At 35.7% G+C, this 13,489-nt stretch overlaps 1 protein-coding gene across 1 annotated transcript in view; it reads left to right on the top strand.

Moving 5' to 3' along the window:
- LOC148939528 (uncharacterized) overlaps positions 1 to 13,489 on the top strand; it is a 53,765-nt gene that overhangs the window by 36,647 nt on the left and 3,629 nt on the right. Inside the window, exon 2 of the mRNA XM_089106902.1 lies at positions 7,825 to 8,022. Within this exon, the coding sequence (XP_088963028.1) occupies positions 7,825 to 8,022 (198 nt within the window). The remainder of the gene's footprint in view (positions 1 to 7,824; positions 8,023 to 13,489) is intronic.

Below are 13,489 nucleotides of genomic sequence, written 5' to 3' on the forward strand. Positions count from 1 at the left end.
CCAACAAATATTATTCAAGGACCTACCACATAAGCTATGGCAGTTCCTTGTAGGCTACTAGCATTCATTCGAGGACCTAAAATAAACAAAGAAACTCACATGTGGCCAAGCACGAGCTTCTCGTAATTTTCAAGAAGATACGGCAGGTCAACAATCCAGCGTGAACCTTTGAGCAGTTCCGATTGTAGATTTCGTCCAGAAGTGATAGTTTTCATCGGCTCAATTATTTCGGTAGGGGGGTTTCCAGAACTTGAACTTGATCCTTTTCCAAAACTTGACTCTTTTAGAATTGGGTCTAACACCAAATGCTGGAACAAATACTAAGGCAAACTTGCCCTACCTCTTGCACGGTAGGCTAACTTCAATTTTTCACGATGGGCCTGAACATTTGGCAAACCCAACTCACGTTTATTTCTCTTTTTCCCCATAGTTGTCAAACTTGATTGTTGAATTCACAATTTCCCAGTACATCCAACTTATTCCCACAATTTGTCGAATGTCCAACTCTCAAGCTAACGCTTTCAAATTATACACACCAAATAAATCATTTCAAGAGCTAAAGCTTCACTAAATCAAAGTCCAACTGACCGCTTTTGAACAAAAGGAAGCGTTAACCCCCTCAGCATAATTGATGCGCCCACATCCGTTTGATTCCAAGTATTTTAGGCTCTTTGTCGGGTGATAAGCAATTTGAAACGTTGGTATGTAAAGTATTCGAAGGGACTGCAGTCAGCAAGTGTTTTTTATAAAAATATGCTGCCACTGCTTCAATAGAATATTTTTCGCCGTATTTTTAAGTACCAATTACGACAATATTGACTGCAGCGATCTTGCAGGCAAACCCAAAATTGGTTTTTGATTTTTTTTTGGGATTTCAGGAAAAATAGGAGTCGGCTTTAGCATTTTGCTAAATCAAAATGTTCACCTGATTCTATTCTATTAGAAAAGACTGAGACCACCTAACTGCCTCAACTATTAATGTCAGTCAAACTCAAAACGCTTACTATGGGAGAGATAGGAAGGTCGCTTCAAGTATGGTCGCCCCTCAATGGTCGAAAGTAATAGGAAGGCAGCTAAGACTCTCCCACGCCCACGGTTTCCCCAAACACATCCAATAAAAATTTTGAGATAGCCATTTTGTTCAGCTTGGTTGATTTCCTGATAGAAATTATGTTTTTGAGGAGGACACTCTTTCACAGCCCTCAGGGCAAGGGTTATAAGTTGTGACCTGGGGGCATATAACATTTTTATAGAAAGTGTTGTTGTAGAAACTTCAAAAAAGTCTCGTTCGATTGGAAATTGGAAGGGCTAGTGCACTTTTTAATAGTTAAAAGTGATTGGAGGACAACTAACCTCCCTCTTACGCCCACCTTTTCCCCAAACACATCCAATCAAAATTTTGAGTTAGCCATTTTGTTCAACGTAGTTGAAAGTTTATAAAATTAGGTCTTTAAGGATGACAACCCTCAGGGCAAGGGTTATAAGTTATGCCCTGGGGGCATATAAGGTTTTCATAGAAAGTGTTGTCGTAGACACTTCAAAAGGGGGTCATGTGATTGGAAATTTAAATGGCTGGTGCCCTTTTTAATAGTCGAAAGTGATTGGAAGGCAACTAACACCCCTTCCACGTCCACCATATATCCAAAAACATCCAATCAAAATTTTGAGATTGTCATTTTGTTTGGAAAAATTTGGGGAGGAAAAAGTCTCCTGGACTTGGATTATGCTGATGATTTAAGCATCCTAGATGAAAGTGTGAGCAAAATAAATGAAGTTTAAGAGGTTTTGCAAGTTAGGGGTGCTAGAATTGGTTTGAAAATTAATGTTAGGAAGACTAAGGCTAGGAATTCGTGAAGATGAAAAGTTGACATTGGGTAATGAAAAGATTGATCAGGTGGGCAGCTTCACTTACCTTGGTAGTATTATTAGGAAGGACTGTGGGAGCAGTGAAGATGTTAAAAATAGAATAGCCAAGGCTCAGGGTGTTTTTTCACAGTTAAAAAAGTCTTGAAGAATAGGAAGATAAGTCTGCAAACCAAGATTAGAATATTAGAAGCTACAGTGATGACAGTGGTCAAATATGGCTCTGAAGCATGGACGCTCCGAAAAGCGGATGAAGATTTGCTAGATGTTTTCCAGAGAAATTGATTAAGGATTGTTCTGGGTACCCGGCTGACTGACCATATTTCAAACAATAGGCTATACGAAAAATGTGGTTCAATACCCATCTCTAGGGCTATAATGAAAGAAAGGTTGAGGTGGTTAGGGCACGTTGTGCGGATGAAGGATGACAGATTGCCGAAGTTTGTTCTTTTCGGCCAACCATCTAGGGCTAAACGGAAAGCAGGTCGTCCCCGTCTGGGGTGGGAGGACATCATAAATAAAGATTTAAAGGAAATGAATGGGAACTTCGTGAGCGGGTGTAAAAAGGGAGGCTTTGAATAGATTGGGGTGGAGGAGGATCGTGCATAGCTGTGTTGGCCTCAGGCGGCTTGGGGCTGCGGTGAGTTGTTAGTAGTAGTAGTAGTAGTAGTAGTATTTTGTTTCAAAGTAATGGGAAGTTCCGGAAATTAGGTCTTTAAGGATTATAACTCCCTCAGAGCCCTCAGGGCAAGGGTTATAAGTTATACCCTGGGGCATATAAGGTTTTATTGAAAGTTGTGTCGTAGAAACTTGAAAAAGGGCTACTGCCCTTTTTAATAGTCGACTGATTTGAGGGCAACTAACCCCCCTCTCACGCCCACCTTTTCCCCAAACGCATACAATCAAAATTTTTAGATATCCATTTTTTTCAACGAAGTTGAAAGTTTTGGAAATTAGGTCTTTAAAAGGATGACTCCCCCTCCCCCACAGCCCTCAGTGCAAGGGTTTTAAGTTATGCCTTGGGGGCATATAAGGGTTTTTATAGAAAATGTTGCCATAGAAACTTCACAAAGGGCTCATTTGATTGGAAATCGAAATGGCTAGTGGCCTTTTTAAAAGTCGAAAACACACACAATCACAGTTTTGAGATAGGCATTTTTTTCAACGTAGTTGAAAGTTCTGGAAATTATGTCTTCGAGGATGACAACCACCCACCGCCCTCTGGATAAGGGTTGTAAGTTATGCCCTGGAGGCATATCAAGGACATTAAATCTCTTCCCGACTTTTTACCAAAGACATTAAATCTCTTCTAGGCTTTTTTACCAAGGACATTAAATCTCTTCCAGGCTTTTACCAAGGGCATTAAATCTCTTCCTCGTGTTACTTTAGTGGATCAATACACTTAGAATTCCCCATAGATTATGTAATCAATATCCCAGAAATCTAGTCTCCTTCGTAGATCAATAACATTATATCGTTAGTATTCAGTGCGTATGCGCTAACTTCGTTCTGTATTCAATAGGCTTAGAAACATCCCCTGATTGACCTTGAAAAAGGTTTCATTGGCCCGTTAGTGGATCAATAAAATTGTACCGTTAGCATTTAGTGTTCATGTGCGTTTTCCCTGCAGTATTTCCATGTTCCCTGATTGACCTTGAAAAAGGTACTTTTAAAGTACCAAATAGTACCATTCGTATCTGGCAATAGGGTATACTCCCGTCTGTATCTATTGGGTCCCTCCTACTATTGTAAGCCTTAAGCTTAGAGTTTTCGAACATTGAAAATATGATAATACCCTTTTCATGCTTCCCAGGCTTTCAACATCAGAAATGGTATCTGAAGGGTCATTTTTGTATCCTAACATCAGAGAACCCCATTGCAGAGGTTTCGATAATTTCAATCATGTAAAAGATCAAAAGTCAAGCAGAATTTTCATTACAAAACAATAATACTCCTCTCCGTCCAACCGAAATTGTTAGGTAAAAAAAATACTACTAAGAACTTATTCTCAGGCTTGTAACTTTTGATTGGTATAAATAAATTTAATCAAACTTATATATTTAAAATCAGTTTGAAAATCAAATTTTTTTTATATATCTATTGGTATCAAAATTTCGTTTTTTAGAGTATTGGTTATTATAGAGCCGGGTTGCTCCTTACTTACAGACACTACTAACGGGCAGCTAGCATATCTTATAGCCCTTGCCATGGGGGTCGACATTTTTGAAGACCTAGTAACTAGAACTTTCAACTCTGTTGAACAAAATAGCTATCTCAGAATTTTGATTGGTTGTATTTGGGGAAATAATGGGCACAGGGCTGGGGCTGGTTGCCCTGCAACCTATTTTGTCTCTTAAAAGGGGCACTAGAAATTTCAATTTTCAATTGAATTTCCCCCAAAAATAAAATTAAATTTCCCCAAAAGTGAGTAAAAATTAAATTTAATATTCAAGTCAAACTAAAACATCCAAAATTACTACAAAAAGGAGTTTAGATGCTCCCGCCTCCCCCAATCGTAAAAGCTCTAAAGCCTGTTGTATTATTAACTTTCTATTAAAACAATTGAAGACTTTGCTTTAATTTTTCAAAAAATCAGCGAAAAATAAAATCTCTATGTGATCAAATTGACTGGAAAACCTAGTGAAAATAAACTTAATATTTACTATTTAATGCTATCATATTCTGGAAACCTCAGCAATTAAATTTTTTATTTAATCATTTTTTTCATTTGTCAATTTTATAAATATAAAAAAATGTTAATAATATATGTTATTTTCAGTAAATCGCAATTTCAGTAAAGACATAAATATTCAATTGAAATTTTACTTGTTTTAAGAACAATTTATTCATTTATATCAGTATATGCAATACCGATTTCAAACTGTGTATTCAGTCTAATGAGCCCTCCTCCAAGTTTCTTGGACCGTCTTTTTTCATATGAAGGGCATAAGAGAAAACATTAATAAAATGAATAGCATAGGCTATAAATGATATATAGCTCATTACTGAAAAGAGGGCTACTAAAAGTTGAATGAGTGTATTGCAAGTTATAACACTGCTTGTTGTTTTATTGCTAAATAATTTATATAAAAAAATTCGTTTTAACGAATTTCTGTAAAAGAATGACTCGACCCAATAGTAAACAAAACTCTAAACAAAGGAATTTTGATAACAACTGATACTTCAAAAGAATTGGTTTTATACTGATTCCAAATGTGTAAAATTCATTAAGTTTAATGTACCCATCATAACGTTGATAGGTGAATTGGCTGTTAGCAGTTGTTGTAATTTGTCCTGTGCCCCGGTGTTTTTAAATAGTGGTCTTGTGTTCCCAAACTTGGCCACATAAGCTCTTCAGAAGGTGGCAAGGCCGAGTCAAGGTGAATATCCTGCAGAGTTTTAAAGAGGACGAATTAAGTCCTTTATTGATTATATTTATTGGCATAAGGAATACAAACTAAAATATGACTCATCTAACGGTTTACAATACTTTGTACTTGGGGGGAGGGAATTTTCCTGGGAAAATTTTCTGCAGAATGGTGGGGGGAGATTTTCGAAAGGATTTGAAATGTGATCAACGAAAAACCTTAAATAAAAGGAACGGTGATCAAATAAAAGGAAAGAAAATGAGATAAACAAGTTTTTTTCAACTGAGAGTGAGGAGCCACATCAAAGCATAAAACGAACAGATACGATAATTTCAGTCATGTAAAAGATCAAAAGTCAAGCAGAATTTTCATTACAAAACAATAATACTCCTCTCCGTCCAACCGAAATTGTTTGGTAAAAAAAATACTACTAAGAACTTATTCTCAGGCTTGTAACTTTTGATTGGTATAACTAAATTTAATCAAACTTATATATTTGAAATCAGTTTGAAAATTCATTTTTTTTATATATCTATTGGTATCAAAATTCCGGTTTTTAGAGTATTGGTTATTATAGAGCCGGGTTGCTCCTTACTTACAGACACTACTAACGGGCAGCTAGCATATCTTATAGCCCTTGCCATGGGGGTCGACATTTTTGAAGACCTAGTAACTGGAACTTTCAACTCTGTTGAACAAAATAGCTATCTCAGAATTTTGATTGGTTGTATTTGGGGAAATAATGGGCACAGGGCTGGGGCTGGTTGCCCTGCAACCTATTTTGTCTCTTAAAAGGGGCACTAGAAATTTCAATTTTCAATTGAATTTCCCCAAAAAATAAATTTAAATTTCCCCAAAAGTGAGTAAAAATTAAATTTAATATTCAAGTCAAACTAAAACATCCAAAATTACTACAAAAAGGAGTTTAGATGCTCCCGCCTCCCCCAATCGTAAAAGCTCTAAAGCCTGTTGTATTATTAACTTTCTATTAAAACAATTGAAGACTTTACTTTAATTTTTCAAAAAATCAGCGAAAAATAAAATCTCTATGTGATCAAATTGACTGGAAGAACCTAGTAAAAATAAACTGAATATTTACTATTTAATGCTATCATGTTCTGGAAACCTCAGCAAATAAATTTTTTATTCAACCATTTTTTTCTATTTTTCAATTTTATAAATATAAAAAAATGTTAATAATATATTTTATTTTCAGTAAATCGCAATTTCAGTAAAGACATAAATATTCAATTGAATTTTTACTCGTTTTAAGAACAATTTATTCATTTATATCAGTATATGCAATACCGATTTCAAACTTTGTATTCAGTCTAATGAGCCCTCCTCCAAGTTTCTTGGACCGTCTTTTTTCATATGAAGGGCATAAGAGAAAACATTAATAAAATGAATAGCATAGGCTATAAATGATATATAGCTCATTACTGAAAAGAGGGCTACTAAAAGTTGAATGAGTGTATTGCAAGTGATAACACTGTTTGTTGTGTTTTTGATAAATAATTTATATCAAAAATTTCGTATTAACTATTTTTTGTTAAAGAACGACTCCACCCAATAGTAAACAAAACTCTAAACAAAGGAATTTTGATAACAACTGATACTTCAAAAGAATTGGTTTTATGCTGATTCCAAATATGTAAAATTCATTAAGTTTAATGTACCCATCATAACGTTGATAGGTGAATTGGCTGTTAGCAGTTGTTGTAATTTGTCCTGTGCCCCGGTGTTTTTAAATAGTTGTCTTGTGGTCCCAAACTTGGCCACATAAGCTCTTCAGAAGGTGGCAAGGCCGAGTCAAGGTGAATATCATGCAGAGTTTTAAAGAGGACGAATTACGTCCTTTATTGATTATATTTATTGGCATAAGGAATACAAACTAAAATATGACTCATCTAACGGTTTACAATACTTTGTACTTGGGGGGAGGGAATTTTCCTGGGAAAATTTTCTGCAGAATGGTGGGGGGGGGAGATTTTCGAAAGGATTTGAAATGTGATCAACGAAAAACCTTAAATAAAAGTAACGGTGATCAAATAAAAGGAACGAAAATGAGATAAACAAGTTTTTTTCAACTGAGAGTAAGGAGCCACATCAAAGCATAAAACGAACAGAAATTATTGCATGTATGAGAGGGACTGTCTGCTCTTCAATTTAACGCTCTTTACGATAAAGTTTGACTTTTGTGTCCCAATTCCTTAAGAACTACTCCTGAAACACACAAGGGCAGTTTAATTGGAATTAGAATCTTTATGAAGGGCAAAAAAAACTTCAGCTTAAGAGATGAGAGGTTGCGGAGAAGGCAGCCCCCCTCATATATGGAATAATTTCAATTCGTTTTAAGTTTTAATAATACTCCTTACTTATAGTTGAAACCACCTTTTTTCAAATAATAATAAAGAAGAATACGTTTAAATCACGTTTTCAAATAAGTCAACTAAGAATTACGGGAAACATTGCTCATTCACCTTCCTCAGTGCTGAATGAGGTGTAGGGCTGGTCATCAACATTAGTTCAATAAAAAACAACAAATTACATATTGCATGCCAATCTTGTGGTTTAATATACGCCATTTTAGGTTATATGCATAATATACGGATACTTAAACTTCAGAGATGTAGAAGCCGCCAGTCAGACTTGTAAAAGTTGGTACGCAGCATTCATCAACAGCCATAAGATTCAAAACAATGTTGAATTTATAATCCACCGAAAACATAGTGAGGCTCTCATGGCTTTGTCAAGGCATCCTAGTCGCTGTAAAAGGATTACTATTGAGGTAATGAATTTCATTTCAAATTTTTACTTACAGGTATCTGGCATATAATGAATGACAGTGATGGGGCAATCCCATCGAAGGATTGACCAAGGATCCCTGTCCCTTGCATTCTACAACTGCTTAGGGACGGAAACTTGATACAATGTGCTATTATTAGCTATATAAAATAGAAGTATATGGTTTTGTGAATGAAAAGTAGATGGAATAAGTATGTTTGATATATTCATTTATTCAAAATTACACAGCAATGAATATAAGCAATAAAAGATAAAAGATAAAAAAATAAAAGATAAAGAATGTTAGTAAGATGATGAAAAATTAGCTTCTAAATAACCCCTTAAACAGCTCTATTTGATGTTCCAGTAAACCGTGAGCAATGATGAAGAAAAAAAGAGGTCTCCTAATTGGGCCTTTCATCTATGCTGAAAAAGGGCTATCTCAAAGTTTTGATCGGACGAGTTTGGGGAAAAAAGGGATGTGAGACGGGACCTAGGTGCCCTCCCATCTTTTTGGCTAATTAAAAAGGGTACTATAACTTTTATTTTCCGTTCGATTGGTCCCTCTCCTGACGATTTAGCACTATTGGTTCGATACGATCAGCCCTGGGGAACAAAAAACATGCATCCGTGATCTTTCTTTTTTTGTGGGGGGGGGGGGTCATGCTATCTCCAAATTGGGCCTTTCATCTATGCTGAAAAAATGGCTATCTCAAAGTTTTGATCGGACCAATTTGGGGAAAAAAGGGATGTGAGACGGGACCTAGGTGCCCTCCCATCTTTTTGGCTAATTAAAAAGGGTACTATAACTTTTATTTTCCGTTAGATTGGTTCCTCTCCTGACGTTCTAGCACTATTGGCTCGATACGATCAGCCCTGAGGAACAAAAAACATGCATCCGTGATCTTTCTTTGGGCAAAAAATACGAAATTCCTTGTTTTTGCAGATGTGAGCTTGAAACCTCTACAGCTAAGTTCTCTGACACACTGAATTCAATGGTGTAATTTTTATTCGGATTCTGTAACGTTAGGGAGTGTTTCCTCCCTTTTTCAAAAGTCAGGCAAATTTTCTCTGGCTCGTAAGCTTTGATGGGTATCACTAAACTTAATGAATCTTATACATTTAGAATCAGTTTAATAAGCCAATTTATTTATATATCTATCGATATCAAAATTTACTTTTTTTAGGTGCGGACCGTTTGACTACGCAAACGTGTATAAATTTTGGACACTGCCAAATGAAGTAGGCCCAATGAAAAAAATTTTTTTGTTATTAATTTATCTATAGAACTATTTATCTACTAGAAACATAGCTTGCCGAAAAAAGAATCTTTCGGACGATAAAGTTGTTGCTGTTAAGAATTGGAAAGTAAATCAAAATTATTTTAACTGTTCAGAAATGATTTGTGGAATAATTCTAACTCATTTCTCTTATTATGATACCCGCTTCAACATTCATTATTAAACCTATAACGAAGTTTGATGTGGAAGATTTCAATGCCTTGTTAAATTTTACAATTTTTTATTACCATTAACAATTGAAAATTTATGTCGCATAAAAAATCAATAAAAAAAAACTAAATACAAAACAAAAGATTTCAAGCCTTCCCCGTTAATTGCCCGTAAGCATGAGACATTGATATAGTATAAGAAACGAAAAGTGTATTTTCCTCCCTCACAAAACTTTCCCCGAAAGTTTTAGCCTGATCAACTAAACGTGAGACAAAACAGGGGAGACTGACCGAAAATAAGACTTTAGGAATGCCCATTACGAAAAAAAAATTATTTCCTCATCTTTATCTGAATTCTTTTATCCTTTATTGTATTTCTAACGGAAATTCTACTTTTGCCTTATTACATAGGTAGATTCTCAGTCATTGAGATTTCTTTTTAGCTTCATTATTATTATTAATGTAGTCATTGTCAAACAGTTCGTGGTAACGAACTGTAAGTAAGGAGCGACCCGGCTCAATGGTAACCGAAACTCTAAAAAACGGGATTTTGATACCAATAGATACATCAAAAGAATCAGATTTTAATTCTGATTTCAAATATATAAGTTTCATTAAGTTTAATCTTACCCATCAAAAGTTACGTGCCTGAGAAAATTTGGCTGATTTTCGAAAAAAGGGGGAAAGACCCCCTAACAGTTATAGAACCTTAATGAAAATCACACCATCATATTCAGCGTATCAGAGAACCCTACTGTAGAGGTTTCAAGCTCCTATCTACAAAAATGTGGACTTTTCCATTTTTTGCCAGAAGAAAGATCACGGATGCGTGGTTCTTTGGGTGTTTTTTTTTTGGTTTTTTTTTTTTTTTTTCCCAGGGGTGATAGTTTCGACCCAGCGGTCCTAGAATATTGTGGGAGGGCTCATTGGAACGGGAATTAAAAGTTCTAGTGCCATTTTTAAGTGACCAAAAAAAAATGGAGGGTAACTAGGCCCCCTCCCACGCTCATTTTTTTCACAAAGTCACCCGATCAAACTTTTGAGATAGCCATTTTGTTCATCATGGTCGAAAATATGATAAAAATGTCTTTTAGGATGACTTGATCCCCCAAAGTCCCCAGGGGGAGGGCTGAAAGTTATGAACTTTACTCAATGTTAACATATAGTATTGGTTATTGGGAAGTATACAGAAGTTTTCAGGAGGTTTTTTTCTGGTAGTGGGAGGGAAGGGTGGGTCACTGGTTATGTTGGAGGATCTGTTCATGAAGGAAGTTTTCATGGGGGAAGGGAAATTGCCATGAAGGGGGCGCCGGACTTGCCAGCATTATTTATTGGATATTGGGAAGTATACAACCATTTTCAGGAAGGATTTTTTCTGGAGGGGGGGGGCTAGAGGAGGGGGTTAATCTGGAGAATATTTCCGTGGAGGATGTTTCTTTGGGGTAAGGGACATTTCTATGAAGGGGGCGCCAGATTTCCAAGCATTATTTAAGAAACGATCAGAAATTAAATAAAAAAAAACAAGTTTTTTCAACTGAAATGTAAGAAGGAATATTAGAACTTAAAATGAACAGAAATTATAACGTATGTGAGGGGGTTCTCCCCCAAGTCAGTACCTCGCTCTTTACGCTACAGTTTTTTTTAGTGCTTTCAAAAGAGCTATCTATTCTAATTAAACGGCCTTTGTGATTCAGGGGTTTCTGAATCAAATTTTTTTTTAACTTTTAACGTAAAGAGCGTGGTATTGACTAAGGGGAGAACCCCTTCATATAAGTAATAACATATACGTAATAAAAAAAACAATAAAAAAACAAGCGATACGGCTCAATAGTAATCGAAACTTTTAAAAACGAAATTTTGATGTCAATAAATGTATCAAAAGAATGTGTTTATAATGCTGATCCTAAATATATAAATTTTATTAAGTTTAGTATTACTCATCAAAGGCTACGAGCCTGAGAAAATTTACTCGATTTTTTAAAGAGGGGGAAACATCCCCTACAAGTGAAAGAATTTTAATGAAAATCACACCGTCAGATTCAGCGTATCAGAAAACCCTATTACATAGGTTTCAAGCTCATATCTGCAAAAATCTGCAACTTTGTATTTTTTGCCAGAAGAAAAATATACGAATATAGAAGTTAGTTACGTAAGTTAATTTGTAAAGACATCCATTTAGCAAAAGAAAAGTAAAATTTTTATACAAATAAAAGCTGCATTAACTAAAAAACGATCAGAAATTAAATAAAAAAAACAAGTTTTTTAAACTGAAAGTAAGGAGCGACATTAAAACTTAAAACGAACAGAAATTATTCCGTATATGAAAGGGGCTGTCCCCTCCTCAACGCCTCGCTCTTTACGCTAAAGTTTGACTCTGTCTCACAACTTTATTTTTTAAAACAATAAAAAACTTTAGCGTAAAGAGCGAGGCGTTGAGGAGGGGACAGCCCTTTCATATACGGAATAATTTCTGTTCGTTTTAAGTTTTAATGTCGCTCCTTACTTTCAGTTTAAAAAACTTGTTTTTTTATTTAATTGCTACAAAACGCCATACAGTATAGAATGTGACTGAATGTGGACAAGTAAAACAAAAACTTGCTAAATATATTTCAATTTGATTCGTAATACTGATACAGCTCAGTGTCTGTTAAGCAGACAGAATTGATTCTGTCTGCGAAAGTCACTTTATTAATGTGTATAATGAAACAGGTATACGTTTGACTGTATTTAATTATAACACCTGATATGCGATAGAGCCATAAAAATCCTTTGAAGAACCAAGGAAAATGAAAAATGAATCCTGTTGTTTTAATTTGGTTGAAGTACCAAGGATACCTAAAATGAAAACTAATTCATTAAATTGGTCAAGTGTAAACTCTCACAGCCATATATGTCTTAAATTAGTGTGAAAAACCGATAATTCATTTTTTAGGGAGAAAGATCGCCTGTTTACATAATGTATTCCAATACGAAAGTTCGTGCCAATTTCAAGGAGGCACACTTGTGCCTCTATAAAGAGGCGACCCACCACAATGTTAAGCGATTTCAGGTCCTAGAGGTCGCAGAGAGACGGCGGTAATCGCATTTTGTAGCCCAAGCTCAAACTAAGAAACTTGCAAAATTTCATCCTCCTTCGACTTTATTTTCATGGGGTAAACTGGGTCGGAAGTTTCGACCCTCCCACCACAGCCCCCCTTTAACGTTGTCCGATTGGGCTAAAATTTAGAGGTTAAGCTTTCCTAGGGCCCGGGAGCTTATCCTCGAAATTTCAGCTCAATCCGATCACTCATTCTCTCTTTTCAAAAAAACAAATATAGCCACTTAAAATTCATCATCCTCATTTCTTTTTTTTTTCTTATCCACGCCTACAGGCCACAGTTGGCAACGGATCCGGTTGAATGAGGACTCATTCGAAGCAGAATTCGACCTGTTAGGGCCTTTTGATATTTTCAGACCGAAAAAATTATCCCCCGAATTTACATTTACGAAAAACCTCGTTTTCCTATAATAGCCCATGTTAATTTTTCCCACCACAACCCCCCTATAACGTTGTCTGATCGGGCTGAAATTTAGAGGATAGGCTTTCCTGGGGCCTGGGAGCTTATCCTCGAAATTTCAGCTCAATCTGATCACTCCTTCCCTGTTTTCCAAAAACCAAATATCAAGTTTTGTGGGAATTTGCTTTGCGAAAATAGATTCCATTTACTAAAAAACAATTATAATTGTGTCTCATTAGTCCTGCGGTTGATACTTCAGACTGTCAGGCGGAAAACCCGGGTTCGATTCACCGTCAGAGCAAATTTTTTATATAATGAATTTAAACTTTAAAAAAGAAACTCAGTTTCTTTTTTAAATTATTTGAAAAAAATTACGTTTTCTAAAGAGTTAAAGAGGCTGAGTTACAAGGTCGACCCTTAAAACGTACAGGGATTAGGAGGCACAGTTGGGGGGCTGTTAAAGAGGCTGAGTCACAAGTTCGAACCTTAAAACGATGAAAACTGGGCTCATTGACAAAGGAAAA

The sequence above is a fragment of the Artemia sp. Qi Xiang Cuo genome, chromosome 21 (assembly GCF_049724085.1).
Source record: "Artemia sp. Qi Xiang Cuo chromosome 21, ASM4972408v1, whole genome shotgun sequence".
NCBI lineage: Eukaryota > Metazoa > Arthropoda > Branchiopoda > Anostraca > Artemiidae > Artemia > Artemia sp. Qi Xiang Cuo.